We start from the raw sequence: 22,356 nt of genomic DNA on the forward strand, positions 1-22,356 counted from the left end.
TATTATGAGCAGTATAATTTTGACAGAACGCTCTTATTTGGGTTTTTCCCACTTCCCACCATTGCACAATGTTATCATAATCATTCTTTCTTTTCTTCCAGTTATTCCACAATAATTCAAATTTCTCACAAAATGTCACATCATACAACAATTTAATATTAAAATGCCAATAAAACTACGACTTGATTTCTTTGAACTTAATTCAATTAAAATAATGGTCTGACAAACCATTTGGAGAAATCACTGATTTTAAAACTATTACTCTTATTTTTACTTATGTCCTGTAAAACCCAATAAAATCTAATCTTACTGCATCACATAATTAGTACATCATATAACATAAAATAATTCATATAATAATAATAATAATATTGCTTAAAACATTAAATCCATTCTTATCATTAACTTTTTTTTATTAATTCTTTCTGCTCCATTATTTGGGGCATACATATATTAATAAATACAAAAAGTAGACCCATTATTTCAACTTGAACTGCTAAGCCTCTACCTTTTTCTATCTCACATAAAGAAATAACTTTCATATTTATATTTTTTGCGAACAAAATTGCAATCCCCCACTTACATTAGAACCATGACTAAAGAAAACATTTCCTTCCCACCACATTTTCCATTCTATCTAATCTAGCATTTCCCTATGTGTTTCTTGTAAAAAAAAGTGATTTTGAATATATTCAAGCTAAAAATATTAATGAGAACAGTCCTTTTATTTTCATCCCTCCCTCCATTTATGTTAATAGATCCTATTTTTAAACTCTCCATTCAAAGAAGAAAAGAAAAAGAGAAAAAATAGGACAACGATGGAAAAGAAAACACATATTTTGTGACATTAAATGGGCTTATGTATTTTAGTCACACCTTTTCCTCTCCTTACTTTTGTCACAATTTTCTTTAAAGAGGAGCTATCATGCTATGTCATGCATTCTGACTTTTTTATACTGTTAAACATGCTGGCTTCTCATGCTTAACATGGTCATCTTGTTAAAAAACGAGTTGGACGTATGACTAGGGTTGGGTATCGTTTGGGTTTTTTCCGATACCGGTGCCACATCGATTCTTTTAAAATGGTACCAGTGCCTAAATCGATACTTTTAAAAAAGAGCCACAAAACACCAGGGGATGACATTAAAGAACAAAATGTTCAATTAAAAATATTTATTAAGAAATAAAAATACACAAATTCACAATTAAAGCGAATGTGAAATGAGCATGTACACTAACATTGCTAGACACTAACATTGCTAGAAAGATGTTATAGTGTTTACTGTTTACCCTCCAGCTACAACTAAATGCTCGCCATAGTTGTATTAAATATGGGCAGAAAATGCGTTGAATATATCAACAGATTAAATCCATTTACATTATATGTGCATTATTTTAAAAACTGACAGTATAGATAATTAATAATTATAATTATAAATATATGCCTATACATGCAGTCAGAGTAAAAAGCTTAACAGACTGCATGTCTAGAGATCAGATTGACTGAGGTTTTAGCACTTTCACTGCTGTGTCTCGATTGTCTTTCTTGTCAAATGCGTTACAGTGTTGAGAACGAGCTCCACGGCATGCGCTTCATTGATTTTAAACGCGCTCAACAGTTTTATTGTGATCGCTTGAATTACAGACGAGTCATATGCGTTTCGAATGAACGTTAGTTTCACTTGAAAACTTGCCTTATGCGGCGGTTAAAGTTAAAGACTGAACTCGCCGAGATGGAGGGAGGGAGACGAGAGCGCGCATTAAAACTGTCTTTCACTATGATGAATCCACGGGTCATGCACATTCCGATTCGTGGGGCACGCGCAATCCATGCAGATCACAGATTATTCGCGATCCATTTAACAATTGTATAAAATGTGTTGGATTTGTATTATCTGAGGTTTCCAACTTTCATTCACGTGAATGAGGGCAAATGTCTCAATCGACGGCTAAGTCAGCATTTAAGTGGCACCGAAATCTACGTTTTGATTCGGTCCAGTTACATACCGGATACATAAGTACCGGAGCCATACTGGCACCGGGTTTCAGTACCCAATCCTACGTATGACGTAGTATTTCTGTACTTGATAAATTCCCCATCACTCCAAATTGTTTTTTCTAATTCTGGATCCCTGTGTCGTCAAAGGGATCCTATTCCTTTTATTGGCCAAAAGCACGGCAAGGCGAAAGAAAGAGCCCGCCCACGAGCCAACCGACAAGAGACCCGCTTACCATCAAGGTTAGCAGTTTGTTTGTTTTTTTAAATCACTGTCCACATAGGCAAAATTGACTTGTAAATGATTAACTAACAATCTGGTCAATATAAAGTTCTTTATTTGAAGCACAATTCTACAAGAAAGGTAACTTACTGAAAAAGTGTTGGTGCTTAAAGTGCTTCACTGAACTGAAACTTAAACCATCTCAAGATAAATGGACCAGGGCTTGACATAACCTGGGAGGTTGATGGCTCCGTGTCAGAGCATTGCTTATGATTTTCGGACGGATCAGGCCTTAACTTAACATTATTCACGAAAAAGTTGTCAATCGTTCTTTTCATCTTCTCTCATCATCCGCGCTACATCCACTGTTTAACTGACGGGCCTATAGGCTCCTCACCTCTCTCTGTCTGACTGCAGCACACGCATTTTCACACGTACACACCAGAGGTTGCGCTAGACTTTTTTATTGTCCGTCATTTTGACTGACAGGCTCGTAAAAAATCCGTCATAATCTATTGTTACCCGTCACTATGGTGCAAGGTGGCGTTAGGTGATAATTAGTATGTTCGTGACGTCATCACGCTGTACTTGTGTCTCGGAACTTGTTGTATTTTAATACAACTGAATGCCCAATAAAGCCGTTGTTGTTTATATTCATCTGTATATTTCATGTTTTAATGTTTATGTTCATATGTGATTCGATATGGGAAAACCCAACACATGGTGCAAATTTATATATTACAGTTTTTGATACCATATTCAAGCCCTTTCCAAATCAGTTTTTATTTTGCTCATTGTATGTATGTAACAAAAGTTATGGCTGAGGTCGGCTGAAGCGCTAGGATTTTCAGGAACGGAATTTGGAGAAAAACGGGTTTAAAGTTAAGTGATGAAAATAAAAGCACAACAGTCCAGTATCACAAGTAAAAGTCACTTTACAGTGGTAAAAGACTTAATAACAATTTAATAAAAAACATTTCCTAGTGTTGCAGTCTATAAAAATACTGTACAAAACCGTTTGAATAAAACAAAAGTAAGGAAAATGGTGCAGGGCACACTTAAAGAACGAGAGCTCTGCCGTTATCACTACACAAGGAAACTAGCAAACATTACGGTCAACAACTAATAAGCAGTGAAGCAAGTTTTACCTCGTTTATCATGTGCATAGTGTCTGGACTTTTGATCATCCCTTGTATGTTTTGCGATCGCGGTCCGGCTCGCATGAGCAGCGATAACTCCCGGTGCTGCAGACGGGGAGCTCCGCCATCTCACGAAAACATTGTATGAAAAAAACTTTGCATGCCGTAGTTTACACAGGACTGGCGGGAAATGTGCATTGATTCATTCTTCGTGTTATGTAGTTTACTTTGATAGGTGAACTGTCTTTCCCGCGTCTCAGCGCGACATCCGACGGGTTTTCTCAGATCGCATCACATATGTCTAGTCAGTAACAATGACATGTGAAAACACGCACGTCCCTTCGCGAGCATATCACACTCTAATGAAGGGAAACGGGGAGTTACAAATTGTTCTCATTGCAATCCGTCAAAATAGCTGACGGACGGACGGCCTTCAGATTTTTCCGTCACTGGTAAACATTTTTTGTCAATGACAGAGAATTTTCGGTTAACACGACCTCTGGTACACACACATACAGGAAAATCTGGACCACGGCCAATCAGAGGGGGGTCCGCCCTTCACTATCTCTGATTGGTTTAGACCACGATATGGGCCTAATGTGTGTCTGTTGTTGAATCACAGGGAGACTTTCAGAGTCGCGGAGACTTTTTTTCTCCCTCGAACAGCTGGTCGCACCGGTGCGACCTCAGATTTTTCTTAGTCGCACCATTGAGAAATCAAGTCGCATGTGCGACCAAATTGGTCGCACTCTAGAGCCCTGCAGATGTACCTATTTCAGGTACACACCTAACTCTATGGCGGCGTGAAAGAGACGTGGGCCTCCATCCTCACACACCACCTCAAGGTCAAAAAGGAAAAGACTACCAAACATACAAAACCCCAAAATCAAACTAAAAAGAAAAGAAAAAAATAACAAAACCCCCAAAAGTTAGAGAAAAAATATCTCTTTTCTCATCCGTGATAACTCATGCACACCACGCACCCACCATGCAAACACACAAGAGAGAGATATTGCCTGAGAGGGTTTGGTATCTATGCCAGATGGAGAACCGCGGTATATAAACACTTTCCCATCTCCATCAAAAGGTGCTCCAACAGCAAAATCTGTTGAAAAAAAATGGAAAATATAATGTGTGTGATATTGACTTACCTAATCTAACATTCTTATGCAATAGAAAATTAATTTCTCAGCTATCAAAGCAGAAGATTCTTCAATTTGATCTACTTTTTTGGAGATTTGTTACCATTAACTACACTAAACATACTCTCGACTACAAGGACAACAAAGCGTGAGATGTTATTCTTACCGTCATAACCATCCTGGTCCAGATCTCCAGTGCTGCTGATGGTCATGCCAAACATAGAGTCGTAGGTTCCATTTAGTCGGATCGGTCGGGCCTTCTCCCAGTGACTTGCTGGATTCAGGAATACATACACCGCACCGCCAATCTCTGCCTTGCGATCAAAAAAATTAGGAGCTCCCACTACGAGATCTGTCCAGCTGTAAGGTGACACGATCCAGTCAGATATTCGGAAAATCCCATTCAGTGCATTACACAGCAGGTGTCTTACCCATCTCTGTTTAGATCAGCTACAGCCACAGAATAACCAAAGGAGGAGGCCAGCTCCTCACCCCACAGGATAAACTCTGGCATCAGTCTGTAGACGTTGTCTTTCCTGAGCAGAAGCACAGCTCCGGTGTGATTGGCTCGTGGAGCTCCGGCAACAAAAGTCAGCTCAGATTTCCTCATCACACCTTTTGCGGAGTCCACAGAGAAACCTGTCAAGAAGTAAATTAGTTCAAAAATCTGTATTATGATGTATGTTGCAGTGGAGATACCTTACCTCCTGTGCTAGATGTGCCTGCCTTTACCCAAAATTGTGTCAATGTAATGAGACTGGGGATTTGCTGATGGGAACCCAAATCACCAATGTTAATTTCAGAAAATTGGTAAGTGCAGTTTGCATGCCTCTCTCCAGCCCAGACATCTGACCCATTAGGTGGAGAATTGATGCTACGAGGTACCAGCTACTCAGCCACTGTGGCTGTGGACCCTCTTTCTAAATAGGATCCTCCCCAGCTGTAGCTTGCCTGTGTCCCCTCTGCCATACTTCCTGACACTATTCACCTCTAGTGTCACTACATCGACACAACATTAAATGAGTGACATATAGGGAAGGTATCTGTTATTAATATAACCACTTTTTCCCTGATGAAGGGAACAAGATGTTGTGTCCCTCCATCCACTGTGCCGAACTTACAGCTAATATGGAGTAATCAAGACCATTTGTTTATCTCAAATGAATGCAAAAACATTGTTTGCATTCAGCTATTGATTATATGCAATAAATGTAAAGGAATCATTTGATGTCTGATGCCGCATTAACACCGCCAGCGACTGACAGTGCGACATGATCTCCTTCATTTCAGTGGTAGCTTAGCGACATCCAGCGAAACTAGCAACAGTGACCGTTGGTGACAGGAAGTGGGCATTTCTAGCGGCGCAACAAAGTTTTATGCAAATGATAAGCGACTTTTGGGAGCAACCAATGGGAGTAAAGCAGTGGATCTCACATCATCTGTCTCTAGTTGCTCTAGGAACAGTTGCAATAACAGACCCAAGAAACGCCTTCTAACCATGTCAAAGCAAAAGACTCAATACAAACAGCAACAGAGTCAGCTTAAATCAAAGAGGATGTTTAAACTTTTCTTCATTTGCAGTAGTGCAAAATGAGTAACGAAAGTGAGTAACACACACACCCGGAGCAGTGGGCAGCCATTTTTGATGAAGCGCCCAGGGAGCAGTTAGGGGTTATTACCTTCCTCAAGGGTCTCACCTCAGTCATGGTATTGAAGGTGGAAGAGCGCTGGTCATTCATTCCCCCCCCATCTACAATACTAAGACTCAAACCTGCAACCTTTGGGTTACAACTCCGACTCTAACCATTAAGCCACGACTGCCCCAGTTTAAAAAATATAATTCATAAAACATCTGCTCGTTTGTATTCTAGAGAGTACATTTGTATACTTATAAAATAAAAGAAAGTGGTGTGATAGATAATACGATCAGAATTTCTTAAAAGAATGAGCAATGGAGTTATAAGTATACAGAGTTAGAATGAACGCAACTATCATTTTCTCCCAGAATAAACTTTGCTTATTTTATACTATCATCACTTGATCTCCTGCCTGCTGTTCTAAATCTGCCGTATAGTTAAATCTATAATTTTGACATTGAGGCAGGATGGGCTGGGATGGAATAACACAATGGTATCATTTTGGATCAAGATAGATCTGATAAATTATTCTATCAGGTGAGTATGAAGTTTATTAAATTAATTAAATAAACAATTACAAACCCAAGTAGCTGTTCTGAGCCACATCATCAAAAGAGCTTTTGGACGGTTCCAGAGTTTTGTAGACAAGAACATCCTCAATCGGACTGGCCATGAACAACAGCCCTGAATGGCAATATACAAAGCCACAGAAGAAGCAGATCAACAGGGAAATTCTTCCAGGTGAAAAAAAGATATACAGTTGGACAGATCAACTACTTGTCATTGGTTGCCAAGCAATCAAAGATGGCACATTAATATCAAGTTTATACTATCAGTCAAATGCGATCTGAAAAATGGATTTCATTTTGTAGGGTTAATCATAATTACATCTGCTTGGTGTTATTGTAGTTTTTTATACTTGCATCTACATTGTTAATTTCTTTGAAATATGACTTTTAATCTATTATATCTCATTTATTTCAATTTACCCCAAGGAACAAAAACCTGATTCCGTTGAAAACGGTAAAACACAAAACATGTTTTCTTCAAGACATTCTTGATTACCTTTCCAGTTGTATGTCCCTGGAGCTCCAAACAGAATGTAGTTGTTGTCGGGTGTGAAACTGACAGAAAGTCCCTGTTGACAGAATCCAAACTGTTCATGTCCCTGTGGACGACCCTCACAGAACTTCCACTCTCCTCCATCCAGATCATCTCTCTCGGTCAAATCCTCACTCAGAACATAACAGCGTCCGATGGGGTCACGTGTCTCAAACGTCTGATTGACGTGTTGTCTGAGCTCATAGAGGTGAGCACAAGTCTGGATGATGACATCAAAACACACACACAAGTCATGCTCACATTCCACCACTACCCATTTAGTACACATGTGTAAGATAAAACCTACTACATGTCCGCAAGACATCATTCCTACACGGTTCTTGCTTCAGGTCTTGGATGTTATTAGGCCAAGTATTTTAACTATAATAAACAAGTCTCTGCTTACAGCGACTGTCCCAAAATACCTAAAGCATGCAATTGTTAAACCCTTGCTTAAAAAATCAAATCTTGACCCTACCATCCTATCAAATTATATACCCATTTCAAATGTATCTTTTCTCTCAAAAGCCTTAGAAAAGGCTGTTTTAGTACAACTGCAGAGTTTTTTTTAGAGTCAAATAGTACTTTTGAAAGATTTAAATCTGGGTTTAGGAAACATCACAGCACTGAAACTGCACTTTTAAAAGTGTTGAATGATATTTTATTATCCGTAGATTCAGGGGACCCTGTGATACATATAATATTAGATTTAAGTGCGTTCGATACACTTGCCTTGAACATTGTGTGGGCATTACAGGATGTGCTCTTGACTGGTTTAAATCCTACCTTGAAGACAGAATGTTTTCTGTTTGTCTTGATGCGTGGAAAGAGAGTGCAAACTGTTATAAAAAGGCACTAAAAGCAGCAAAGGCTGAGCACCTCCGAAACCTCACATAAACTAACAAAAACAATCCAAGGTTTTTATTTAGTACAGTTGCTAAATTAACAAATAAACAGACATCACCTGACCTGGTTATTCCGCCGCACCTTGGTAGCAATGAATTCATGACATTTTTTTTACAGAGAAAATCGAAAACATACGAGACAAAATAGTAAAAACTCAACCTACAAGTCTGTCCTATGAATTAGTACCAACCATCACCCCAAAAGAAAAGCTACAGTGTTTTTCACCTATAAAACAGGACGATTTAATTAAACTTATTGCAACATCTAAACCTACAATATGCTTATTAGACCCCATTCCAACTAAATTATTAAAAGAGTTACTACCTGTTGCAACTGAACCCATTTATAACATTATCAACTCGTCAATTAATCTAGGCCATGTCCCAGGACCCTTTAAGCTGGCCGTCATTAAGACTCTTGTCAAGAAACCAAACTTAGACCCCAATGAACTAGAAAACTATAGACCGATTTAAAATCTCCCTTACCTGTCTAAAATACTAGAAAAAGTAGTGTCCACTCAGTTGTGCCATTTCTTAACATAATGACATACACAAACAATTTCAGTCAGGCTTTAGACCGCATCATAGCACTGAAACTGTGCTCGTTAAAATTACAAACGACCTGCTTATAGCATCTGATAAAGGTAACACCTCACTCCTAGTACTGCTTGACCTTAGTGCTGCGTTCGATACTGTGTAGACCATAAAATACTTCTAGATCGCTTACACAATTATACCGGTATTCAGGGACAGGCACTACAATGGTTCAGATCTTACTTATCAGACAGACATCAATTTGTCCATTTAAATGGGGAATCATCAAATCTAACGCAAGTAAATTATGGATTACCTCAGAGATCGGTTTTAGGACCCTTGCTATTCTCCATATACATGCTGCCCCTTGGCAACATTATTAGAAAACATGGAATTAGCTACCACTGTTATGCAGATGATACTCAGCTATATATCTCATCAAGACCAGATGATTCCTTCCAGCTATCCAAATTGGCAGAGTGCATCGAAGATATAAAACATTGGATGACTAGTAATTTCCTTTTAAATTCTAATAAAACAGAAATATTACTTATCGGACCAAAGACGTAAACAGAATATATTGGATTATAATCTGCAAATTGAAGGCTGCACTGTTACTCCAACAAATACAGTTAAGACCTAGGCGTTATATTAGACAGCAACCTGTGATTTGGAAATCACATCTCAAATGTCACAAAAACAGCCTTCTTCCATATTAGAAATGTTGCCAAATTACAAAATACTCTATGTGTTGCTGACGCAGAAAAGCTTATTCATGCATTGTGATTCATGCGGTTGTGATTTGGGAGACCTGGACTCCTACACTGCAAAAAGTGACTTTCTTACCTAGTCTTTTTTTCTTGTTTTCCAGTAAAAATGTCTAAGATTTCTTGAATCAAGATGCATTTTCTTAATGAGCAAACTGACCTAAGAAAATAAGTCTCGTTTTCAGTAAAAAATATGAAATTTCAGTGAATTTGTGCTTAAAACAAGCAAAAAAAATCTGCCAATGGGGTAAGAAAAATAATCTTGAATTGGGTGACTAAGAAAAAGGTAAACCTTAATTCAAGGTTATTTTTCTTACCCCATTGTCAGATTTTTTGCTTGTTTTAAGCACAAATTCACTGAGATTTCATATTTTTTGACTAAAAACAAGGCTTATTTTCTTAGGGCATTTTGCTCATCAAGAAAATGAATCTTGATTTAAGAATTTCTTGACATTTTTACTGGAAAATAAGAAAAAAGACTAAGTAAGAAAGTAATTTATAGTTTGAACTATAACTATAACTATATGCAGTTTTGAAGTGATACATGATTGTTTAGTAAAATACTGCATTTACAACAAAATTCAGAATGGCTGAGGTCCAGAATGGCTGATTGAGGAACGTTCAATTCAGCATGACTCAAGGAATCGAAAGACCACTTTCAAAATTTCAGAAGAAAGATTTTAGAGGTTCTAAGCAAAAACAGCCATTTCTATCTTTGGACCAATAGACGGTGCTGTGTCAAAACCACATTTCATGCAAATTGAAAAAAAAATGTAACATGTTATAATTTATGATGTAAATTGACATGTTCAAATTGTTATGAGACAAGGATTCAGAGGAACTTTGTTTCTAGGACTTCAAAAGTTCAAAGGTTATGAGCAAAATGTAAATACTATGTTGAACTGGTGGTGGTGCTAGAGGGATTGAGTTAGAGACTCCAATTTCCATCGTAACATACTGTACACTCCTGAACAAAATCTTAAGACCGGGGGAAACATTACAAGTATTTGCATTTCTCGCTGTTGGATCGTAACCAGGTTGTAAGTACTGCTTCAAAATGCCAAAACAAGAAACAGCAGCAAGAGACAAAAAACAGAGAGAAGGCTCAAACAGGCTGTTCATCAGCTGATCAAAAGTTTAAGACCATAGCCCAAAAAAACCCCACAACAGAACTAAAAGTGTAAAAAATGGATTCAGTAGTGAATAGCCCCACCGTTCTTGTTGATCACTTCAAACACTCATTTCGGCATGCTTGATGCGACTGTTTCCAGGAGGCTGGTGTCAACGTTGCTCCGTGTGGTGAAGATGACTTCACGAATGGCATCCACATTCTGGAACTGACATCCGTTTCTGTAAACATCCCTTGCCATCCATCCACAAACATTCTCAATGGTATTTAGATCAGGGGAACATGCAGGTTGGTGACGTTATACTCCTGGAAGAAGTCCTTTGTCAGGCGGGCGTTGTGAACTGCAGCGTTGTCCTGTTGAAAGACCCAGTCATTACCGCACAGACGAGGGCCCTCAGTCAAGAGGGATGCCCACTGCAACATGTCCACATAGCAAGCCGCCGTTTGACGGCCCTGCACAACCTGAAGCTCCTTTTTTCCCCATTGAGCAAAAAAGGACCCCAGATCATGATGGAGCTGTGCCGCGTAGAAAACATCTCCAGTGGGATCTCCTTGTCATGCCAGTAATGTTGGAAGCCATCAGGACCATCCAGATTACATTTTTTCTCATCAGAGAATAAAACTTTTTCCACCTGTGAATGTCTCATGTTTGGTGCTCCCTTGCAAATTCCAAAGGGGAAAGTTTGTGGCGTGGAAGGAGATGTGGCTTTTGAAGACATTTTTTGTTCTTGAAGCCCTTCTCTCGCAGATGCCGTCTTATGGTTATTGGGCTGCAGTCAGCATCAGTAAAGGCCTTAATTTGGGTTGAGGATCGCCCTGTGTCTTCACGGACAGCCCGTCGGATCCTCCGGCTCAGTGCAGGTGAAATTCTTTTGGAAATTCAAAACCACTTGACTTTTTTGTCCCATAACTCTCAGGATCTTTTAAGAAATTTGAAATGACTGTCTTACTGTGTCCAACCTCCGCAGCGATGGCACGTTGCGAGAGCCCTTGCTTGTGCATGAACAGCCTGTTTGAGTATAAATTAAGTTATTTTAATAAATTGCCTACTCTCTGTTGTTTGTCTCTTGCTACAGTTTCTTGTTTTGGCATTTTGAAGCTCCACCAGTGAGAAATGCGAATACTTGTAATGTTTCTCTGGGTCGTATGATTTTGTTCAGGGGTGTATCAGACTGTCCTCTATCAGTATGCCAAATTTCATAACTTTCCCATGTATGGTTCTATGAGCGGCTATAAATTACCATGGAGGAAGAAGAATACTAATGGATACAATTTTGTTGTCAAAAGTACCGGTACTTCGGGTCCAAGTCGGTACCTAATTTTCATAAGACCCGGTAGCACCGACGTACCAGGTCAACCGGGTACTGATGCTCTGTCTGACAGGTTGTCAGTCGGAAACTTTTTATAGACGCAACAAGACGTGATGAGCGGATAAACGTTGCTCCGATCCACAAGAGATGCGCACAGAAATACTTCAGATTAAAGTCATATCACGAAGAAAACGAACAGAGTTTTGTGGTGAAACGAGGAAGCATCCGGATTTAAGTTAACAAGTTCAAGCGGTACGTTTCAAATTCTATTCGCGTTTGCATTATGAATATTGTAGCATATGTTAAGTTAAAGGTTACGTTAAAATAAACGTCCCTGTTTGCGTGATAATTTGTTAGCGCCAATGCTAATCCAGTCAAGTGTCCTTATTAACCATTTAATGCTTTTATAACTGTAATGGGGTCAAATAAATGGGAGGACAGGAAGGGGTTTACACTACCTATTTTATATAGGCCTATCTGAAATCTATGTGCTAGAAAACTAGCATACTAACTGTATGACTAGCAATGTGTATGTCTTGGATAAATAACTCTATTAGGTTTAAAAAGCCACAATTAAACTAAATAAAAATATATCTGTTGCATTTATTATTTTAATATACAGTTACCTTAATGTAAGTAATCTTGTGTAAATGCAGTATAAAAACTGAGGTTTGTTTTAATATTGCATATGCATGTTTGTTCAGTCAGTTGACTTACTGAAGTTTATTCTATTTGTCTTATACAGCAGCAGACTGAGGAGGATGTTCATCAGCATGAAAGACCCCAGTGAGCACACAACAGTTTCAGCAACAATTAACTTATACTTCATGTATACAAAATGGCATTGCTTTCTATACATTTATATTAACGATGAGCTTTATTAATAAAATTGTGTTTCAATTAGCATGTACTGGTGTTTTGCTTTGGTACCGAAATTGGTACCGAGAACCGTGGAATTTTACTGGTATTGGTACCGACTACTGAAATTTGGTTACCGTGACAACACTACCCCAAATAATACCTTAAAGGACTCATTAAATGAGCACTTTCAACAAGTTGATATGAGTTATTAGGGTCTTCGTGAAATGAGTGTTTTTAAGAAAAATATGTTACAGACAATGTCTGTTTAAACAAAACCCTTTTTGGCTCGTCAAAAACAGCTATGCTCACAGCAACCCGTTTTGGTGCATGTCTCTTTAAATTATAATGAGTTACAGCGCACCCCCCTTCCATCCGGCGTGTCAACACAACACACGTGTAGTACTGCCATGGCAATGGTTTAGCTAAATTATGTTTCCTGAACTCCTCTGCGGTTAGTTTCGTTTTAAACGTCTCAAATCATTCGTCCGGAGACTAAAAAATGCATCACAGCAAACAGCGCTCACGTTGTGCATGTATGCTTGCCTAAAATCCACGGAATGCGCACATGCAGATCTTACCGGAATTTTAACGGATTTTAACGCTTGTCGCTGACAAGTTATAACGTTACACACAATGTGATAGCATAACTAGTATGCTGTGACAGATTTTTCAGCCTAAAGACAAATGATTTGAGACGTTTAGAACGAAACTAACCGAAGTGTTCGCCCGGTTGATTAGTAAAACAAAAGCTTGCCGTAGCTGAACATATTAACGCACATAATGTATTAACATACATACAGCTAAACTCCAAGTGCCCATTTGCCAAATAACATAAATATAGAGTAAGTTTGACACTGGCTTTGAATGTTCTATTTAACCCGTGAGTGACTTAGCTCCCTTCGCTATCATATGCTAACGTTATCCTCCTATATATACGGTGCATGTACGTCAATTCAGACTGATGATAAATATGACTTACGGCAGTTTTGTCTCGTTCAGTCGGTCTCGATCCCTCTTCAGGAACAACTTTGAAGCTAATCCTGCTTGTACTGTCCCAGGTTGATAAAGCACTCCGGCTTGAAGTGAATCGCGCAAACAAGCAGGTTTTTACTTATGCTTTATGAGGGATTCCCACTAAAAATAAAATAAATCCACTCCTGTCTCTTCCGAAGTTAGGACTCTGTGCAGCGACTACATGTCGTCCACAAACTTTAAGCCGAGCTGACACTACGGGACTGTGAGACGACTTGAATTACTATGGCGCTTACACTACACAACAAAGTTCCTTCTCATCTGTCGTCGTCTTGTCATAGCTGCGCGCATACTACACAACACACCGCTGACGAGGTGCACACACCACAAAACATTCGGTGAAGAGGCGTTCCCGACCATCAGCGAAAATACGTTTAATATCATCTTTCCTCCGTTTACATCATCTGCACTGTGATTGGCTGGATTAGTTCCACGTGGTCGTTCAATCGCGCACACAACGAGATCTCTAGGCGATAATATGAAACAGGTTTGAAATTATCGTAGCGTCTGGGATAGCTCGAGACAGGTCCAGATCACGTTGCACACCTGCTTATACTTAACGCGCTTCGGCGACCGAAATGAGCAACGATTTGGTCGCGATCTGAAGGTTTTGTCGCAGACCTTGGAAATCTGTCCACGACAGCAAAATCCAGCCAAAGTCACGTAGTGTGAGCTTGCCATTAAGGCGGGCATACACTGTGCGATTTCAGCGAAGTTCTTGTGAAATACCAACTCACACTGTACGAGTAAACCGTATGCGGAGTAAATATCAAGCTCGCGATTTATGTGCTCTCACTGTGCGGTCCGATTTTCGCTCTGCGACTTGCTGCTCTCTCACTGTGCGTGTGAAATACACATGTGGGAACTCCGATCACCTGGTGTGGCAGTTTACTACATGCTTTCAACGAACAAACGCGCTGCCTTGGCCATCCTCGCAGTTCTGTGTGTCGAAACGCCTAAAAAAAGAGAGACGCCGGCATATATGGATGCGCAGGTGGCTTGGAAGACGCGGCCAATGTGGTTTATCTATTTTGCAAAGCGAATTTGAGATAAGCAACAGACCTCACTCTTTGCGTTTTATGTCGAAGAAAGATTATGCGTTTGAATGGATTGTGGCTCATCATAAGATCTTCAAGCTAAATATAATCTGTTCACAGTACATACAATCTTGTATTTTACCCAGACTATCACAAAAAGTGATACATACTCCTACCTACTTACAAAAAATACATCATACATTTTGCTACCATAATTCGACGAGTTTTGCCTCCATCACTTCTGTCCACTTCACACACCGCGAAGCCATGGTTTGGTTTTTGCGCAGGCGCAGTGAGAGAAAACATAACGAATTTAGAAAAATAGGTTCGTAGCTCGGCTTCAACAGTGCGATACACTCACGAGCGGCGACCAACATTTCTGACATGTCAGATATTCGTCCGACCTTCCGATTGCCGGTCGGGAGAGGGTAATCGGCTCTCGAATCCCGCTGTACACTGGACGACAAACGACGTACGAGAAAGGATAGATTCGGCCCGACTCAAAAAGGAGTCGTCCAACTCAGAATTCCCCTCAAATTCGGAACGAACTCGCACAGTGTATGCCCGCCTTTAGACAACTGAGTCGGGCCGAGTACCAAAACAACCTTGTAGCCAATCAGCAGTAAGGTGTACAGTGCACAGGACGGACATTAGCCGAGCCGAGCGCTGACGAAAGCGACAGATGGGGGTAGGGGTGTGTTTGTTTTGGTGATTTGAACATCAACAACGGCTAAGAGAAATCGGACGCCCGCCTTTAAGGGGCGGTAATGTTATAATAAGAGCCTGCGTCTACGTCACATCAGAAGTGAAATCTGAACGGCTCGATTTCTCACATGCTTGCAGAGAAAGGCTTACCAAAACAAAGTTACTGTGATCTTGTTTTTCACGTTTTCTGGGTTGCTAGATGCACCGGGGACCCAATTATTGCACTTAAACACAGAAAAAAAATGGCTTTCATCCAATCGGTCCTTTAAATAAACATTTAAGTTTTCTGTCTTATAAAGTAGTTTATTAGCTTTCATAAAATGGTTGGTTCCAGTCCTTGATTCTGATTGGCCTAACAACGGCCCTTAGCTGTATCAAATGCACTGTCACCCACTGCTTCTTGGGGCTTATTGCTCAATTATAGACTGTCCATGAACAAGAGGGGATTGCCCTCTGGTGGAGCACATGGGCACTCCAGCTGATGAATGTGCCAGTGAGTTAGGCTAAATGTGTCCTGTTTATATTCAAATTCAAAATTGTGACATGGAATGGTTAAATACAGTACAAATAAAGAGACAATTACCTTCAAAAAATCAAGTCCATGTGAGTTTGTTAGCAGACGTTTTTTTTGGTGCTCAAGTTACCAGAGAGGCACCAAACAACAAGCAAGCAGTAAACCACATTACAAGCTTACATTTTTAAAGACACAAGACAAGTTGCCTGAAAATAAATTTATTAATTATTGTAAATAATTAGTTCACAATATTTACCGTGTCTTATCTGCAGGAATTTCAGATTTGTCGTTTTATTTTTCTAAAATAAACATTTCTGAGGGGACTCCTCAAGTCTATTTTTAACACTTATAGGGTTTCCGTAATGCGTTATGGGGGTCCTTGAGGCTATCCTAATTTTGCCAAGTGGTTGATGTCCTTAGGACAACATCATGTTGACCCTGGGACAACATTTAAAACAACCAATCAGATTTCAGAAATAAGTTAACAGTTTATTTTAAGCTGAATCTTACAACCAGGATTAGGTGCTAGACCATTGTTTTTCACTTATCATTTCCCTCTGAATTTAGGGGTAAGTTATGGTTAGGGTTGGGCTTTGGTGTGGGTTTAGGTTTTATTTATAAAAATGTTGTCCTTAGGTCAACAAAATATGTTGCCCTGAGGACATCAACCACTTGGCAAAATCAGGCCAAGCGGGTCCTGGATCCCCCCCTCAATTCCAGCATTGCAATAACCTTATATACTTTATATTAGATAAGGCTTAAAAATCAACAAATCACACAAAGTCTACAGTTTTAATTCAGTACGGCGTCATGCCTGACAATGTCGTTTCACATATTTATTTAGAGTTACATTTCAGTATTCACATGAATATATTGACATACAGTAAATCAAGACACTTACCACCACTTTTCCACCAATCCCCTGGCTTTTGACAGTGACACCCAACCACTGGTTATGTTTGCTCTCTCGCTCCAGACTCACTTAAAACAAGAAATCTGTCATTATGTTCTGTGAAAATTGATGAATTCATCCTTCGTGCAGATGGTTGCAGAAATTAAAGTCGTCTCATCATTAACTCTTTAATGATTGCTGTGTGCTTTGGGGTGTCTAGCCTTGCATTGTATGAATCTACAGCTCTGATATTTTTTGTTTGCGTTCAGCTGAGTCACATACATCTGAGTGTGAGTAAATCATCTTTAATTCCTTCCAGACAGAATGACCAGAATCTCACCATTTCCGTCAATGTCCACTCGTTCACACTGCTCAGGTGTGACAGGACAGCGATACAGGGCACCAGGACGACTGCTCTCCAAAGTTCCTTTACCTCTCGCCTGGGGCGCTCCCACTAATATCCTGAAGAGAAACACACACACAAACAAGGTTCAGTGTCACCACACTATCCACATGATCAAAACATTTAGATTTGTACAGTTAAGGGACTTTATTAGTGCATTCTGAACATGACACTTGAGATTTAAGGTTAATAAAACACTAGATGCATCATCATATCTTATTGGTTATTGCTGTGTCTCATAATTAACCTCCTACGACCTGGCGTCCACATGTGTGGACATCACATTTTTGGTTGTGTGCGCGATAATACTTAATTCTATGTAACTGGAACCTGTTATTCACAAACATGGACCTTTACACTGCCATCTGGTGGTGTCAGAAGAGAAAAACACTTTACATAAAAATGTCAAGATGGCGGCGAACACATCTTAAAAATAAAGGCAGCTATGTCAGGCCAAAACGTCCAAAAGGTAAAAAATGTAGTGTTGTATGATTAATATGACATGCAAATTTGACACATTTTTGCAACAGTAAATATGTACTATGCCTCTAAACTTGATGTCCACACATGTGGACAATGGGACTTTGCTAAGTTGAAAATGTAAAAATGTATAAAAAAATTATGAAATAATTAATGTTTTTAAATAACTGTGAAAACGTAGTTTGGGAAGAATTTGTTTGAAAACATCAATTTACACAACGACTGCAAGTAGTACCATGGGGCCAAGCCCACACTTTGCCCACACTTTACCAAGTGTACCCACACCCAGCCCACACTTACCCCGGGGTGCCCATATTTCCCCCGGTGTACCCACAGCATTCCCACACTTCCCCCCAGTGTACCCACAGCATTCCCACACTTACCCAAGTGTACCCACAGCATGTGCACACACAACCCACACTGCCCCCAGTGTACCCACACCCAGCCCAAACTTCCTCCAGTGTACCCACATCATGCCCACACTTCCCCCAGTGTACCCACATCATGCCCACACATGGCCCACACTTCCCCCAGTGTACCCACATCATGCCCACACTTCCCCCAGTGTACCCACACTTACCCCAGTGTATGGCACGCTTACTCCAGTGTACCCACAGCATGCCCACATAGCCTACACTTGCCCCAGTGTACCCACACCTAGCCCACACTTCCCTCAGTGTACCTACAGCATGCCCACACTTCTCCTAGTGTACCCATAGCATTCCCACACTTCCCCCAGTGTGCCCACAGCGTTCCCACACTTCCCCCAGTGTACCCTCAGCATTCCCACAGTGCACCCACAGTGTACCCACAGCATTCCCACACTTCCCCCATTGTACCCACAGCATGCCCACACACAGCCCACACTTCCCCAGTGTACCCACAGCATCCCCACACTTCCCCCAGTGTACTCAGGCTGTTAATAAAATAGCTTTGTACTTTATTACACAATCGTGTCTTGACTGTTTTCTGTGGATACAGACCGATTGTCCACATGTGTGGACATCGTTTTTTTTCAAAAAGTGCTTCATGTTCAAATATAATATTTGGTTATTATATTTATTGGTTCCTCCTAACCCCAAATAGCTAGAAGAAATCTAAAATGCAAGGCAAACCAAAGCTTGGGTCTTAGGAGGTTAAACCACATCATTAAAAATCAACATCTATTTTATTTAATTGAACGATCAATTCTTTCATGTGAAGATCATAAAGCTTCAAAGTCAATAACACAAAATCTAATGCAATTAAATGTGTAAAATGTAAACACATTTTAAATGTAACAGAAATCTTAAATATATTTGGTAGCCACTCTATATATAACAAGGTTAGTATTACTGAATGGAAATGAAAACTTTCATCAGTGGAACTTTGAGGAATGGCTCAGCGGTCTTGTTTTCATATAATGGAAGTCAATGGGGTTCATTGTTGTTTGGATATTAACAGTCTTCAAAATATCTTCCTTTTTGTGCTCTGAAGAATGTTGTTTTGGGGGGTAAGATGTTTTGAAGACAGAGTGTGATGGAGCCAGTCATGCTCTTGGTTTTGTATTATGGCGCCTGGACACGGCTCAAGCGCTGGAAAAACTCTGGGAAATCATTAGCATGACAAAGGCTCAATGTGAGCAGTATCTACATGAGGAACAATAAGCGTGTCCTCCTTCTGCTCCTTCACTTCAATACTTCATTAAGCTACACATTTACTGCATGTGTTCAAAAAAGAGGATTGTGTGATTTTGTCTGCAGCTACAGTATGAGTGTGTTTTTAGAAGTCATTTTTCTCGCTCCATCGTGGTACTTTTATTTATATCAGCACAAGCTTTAATTCAGAACTTAAAATGAGTGAGTGTTCAACATTTAGCCTTAATGTCAACAATAAGCACAGTACACAAAGCTATGTTTACATATAGGAATAGTACTGAAGCTAGAATGAAAGACTGGCGAGTGTCATAGCTTAACCTACAGTGATCAGCGGATGACTAACTCATTCTTAAAGGACAACTCTCATCCTTTGTGCAGTTACTTTCAACTCTTCCCATTTGTGCGTAGGTCCATAGTTCCGCAGTGTTGAACAAACAAATAAAACATTTCAGTATAAAAATACAAATAAAAAGGCGTTACACTGTTGCTACTGTAAGACCTGCTGGCAGCATCACTTAGTTAAACAGGTCTTAGCAACACTGTAACGCTGTAATTATTTTAGTCCAAGCGGTTTTAGTAATGCTGGAAAGCTGGAGCTGGAGTGTAAGGATATTTGAACTCATACACTGCAAACCAAATCTAGCTAAAGGTACAAATAAAGTAACCCAACCGCAACAACTCCAACCAAACCTTGTGCATTGCTCACGGGCACCTCAGTCGTTTCCTGACAGCATCGGAATTGAACCTGCAACCTTTGGGTTACACGGCCGACTCTCAGACCATTAGACCACGTCTGCTACCATATGTCATCCTTTCGCAGGGGCTGAGCAAGCACTAACCTAACCAGCCCAAGAATAAAGAATGATGTGTTGTACAGTGAACGATGTACACTTTTAGATGCAGCACATGACTTCATTATACATATATAAATCTCTTCACACAAACATAAGGAGGATGTGACCTCACTGTGTGTGTGTCAGACATCACAGTGTTCAGTAGTAGTTTAATGTTTCAATGCTTTCTGAGTAACAGACTGTGGAATGGCGTCTTTATCAAACACAAGACTTGAGGCTTTAAACTTTGTAATCTGACACATTTACACAAAGCCTGAGAAACCCATGAGTCATGAGATTCATCACAACTACTGTAGTTTTACCTTAAGACCCACAGATCTCAGGACTAATAAGAACTCTTTAAAAACTTCTGCTGGTTAACTTCTGTAATCTTTATACTTCACGTTTAGCATGAGAATAGTGTTGAATGTGTGACAGTATCGGCGTCACATCTCTTCTCTGGGTCTGAACCACTAGCTGTCAGGCACTAAAATCTCTTTGAACAGTGTGTTGCTATAAAGGCATCTTGAAACTGTATAGCTCACTGACACACACGCACGCACACACACACACACACACACACACACACGCACGCACGCACGCACACACACACACACACACACACACACACACACGCACACACAGCTGATTTTAGATGTTGTCGACAGACTGGCACCAGTATAAGTGAGTGTAGTACACCAGTACATTTACAGCTCTGATAGACACTGTGACACACACACAAACAGACACTGATTTACATGAACCAAACAATTGTTTTACCTAGAGATTTATTTCTGTGTAGTGATAGGAATGTGTAGAAATTCTATGTATGAATTACTGGACCATCCTAAAGAATATTTCACCTCAAAAATATGACTTTCTTCTGTAGAACACAAAAGAAGATATTTAGAAGAATGTTGATCATCAAACAACATTTAACCCCTTTGACTTCCATTATATGAACACAAAACCACTGAGATATTTCTCAAAATATCTGTGTTTCACTGAAGAAAGACTCACATACAGATTTACAAACACATGAGAGGGAATGAATGATGACAGAATTGTAACTGTAAATTAAGGATCTTTTGCCCAGTTATAGAAAGCATTATTCATTCACGTGTGTAACATTAGTGTGTAAATTCTGTAACCTATACTGTATAAGTACATGCACCTTTAAGGTACTGAGCGACTGTCTTAAATCTGCTGTTTCACTCTGTGATACTCATCCAACACATAAACAGATTCATTATTTCACATCAATACACATTGATGACACAAAACTTCCTTTAGAATAAGAACAGCCTTCAAATGTTGTGATGTTATTTGTGATTCATTGTGTGTGTTTGTGTGTATTGTGACTCACCAGCTGTGAGGTTCAGGTGTAAGCTGCTGGTGTAAAGCCAATGAAAAGCCAAAGAAACTTCCCGGTTCTCCGTCTTTGATGAGGATGGACGTGGTGTCCAGATTAAACGCTGAGATGTGACAGAAGAGAGACAGCAGGATCAGGACAAGTGCAGACGCACACCGCTGGTGTGTGTGCCACAGAGACATGTCAAACCCAACACACACACGCACAAGGATTATCTACACATAACACTGCTGCTGATAATGATCAGGCTTTATTCTGTGTCTCTGGTCTGCTCTGTCGCTCCCGTCCTGAGAGTGTGTGTCGAGAATGACTGCACAAGTGCACGGCCACACCAACACCNTGATCCCCCCCCCCCCCCCCCCACACACACACACACGAGGAGCCGTGAATAGAGCACACCCCCCCTCCCTCAGCTGACATCATCACTCAACGATCCATGCCACATTGATCAGGATGACCGGAAATCTGACTAAACATAGACAAACAAACATCACATCTATAAAGTTTCAAACCTCTGTTTCTGTCTTGAGTTATTCTTCATAACTATCAACATATAATTCAAGAAATAATTCCCCCAAAGATGAAAGGATTTGTTACTCCATGTTTCTTTCTTTAATGGAGCACAACGATGGAGGACAGAATGTTTCTCTGATCTATAACTCGCAGTAGGAAATGTTCTTCTGAAGTCATGTGATAGTTTTGTGTGT

At 40.0% G+C, this 22,356-nt stretch overlaps 1 protein-coding gene across 3 annotated transcripts in view; it reads right to left on the reverse strand.

Moving 5' to 3' along the window:
- Window positions 1-21,981, reverse strand: part of itga7 (integrin, alpha 7) — a 91,453-nt gene extending 69,472 nt beyond the window's left edge. For all 3 annotated transcript variants that reach the window (XM_057361377.1, XM_057361375.1, XM_057361376.1), the window contains exons 1-8: window positions 21,644-21,981; window positions 17,265-17,386; window positions 16,934-17,013; window positions 7,203-7,458; window positions 6,720-6,821; window positions 4,932-5,139; window positions 4,667-4,860; window positions 4,375-4,463 (exon numbers count right to left, since the gene is read on the reverse strand). In XM_057361377.1, the coding sequence (XP_057217360.1) occupies window positions 4,375-4,463; window positions 4,667-4,860; window positions 4,932-5,139; window positions 6,720-6,821; window positions 7,203-7,458; window positions 16,934-17,013; window positions 17,265-17,386; window positions 21,644-21,831 (1,239 nt within the window). In that variant the 5' untranslated portion in view covers window positions 21,832-21,981. The remainder of the gene's footprint in view (window positions 1-4,374; window positions 4,464-4,666; window positions 4,861-4,931; window positions 5,140-6,719; window positions 6,822-7,202; window positions 7,459-16,933; window positions 17,014-17,264; window positions 17,387-21,643) is intronic.
- Window positions 21,982-22,356: the final 375 nt, after the last annotated feature.

The sequence above is a fragment of the Triplophysa rosa genome, linkage group LG20 (assembly GCF_024868665.1).
Source record: "Triplophysa rosa linkage group LG20, Trosa_1v2, whole genome shotgun sequence".
Lineage (NCBI taxonomy): Eukaryota > Metazoa > Chordata > Actinopteri > Cypriniformes > Nemacheilidae > Triplophysa > Triplophysa rosa.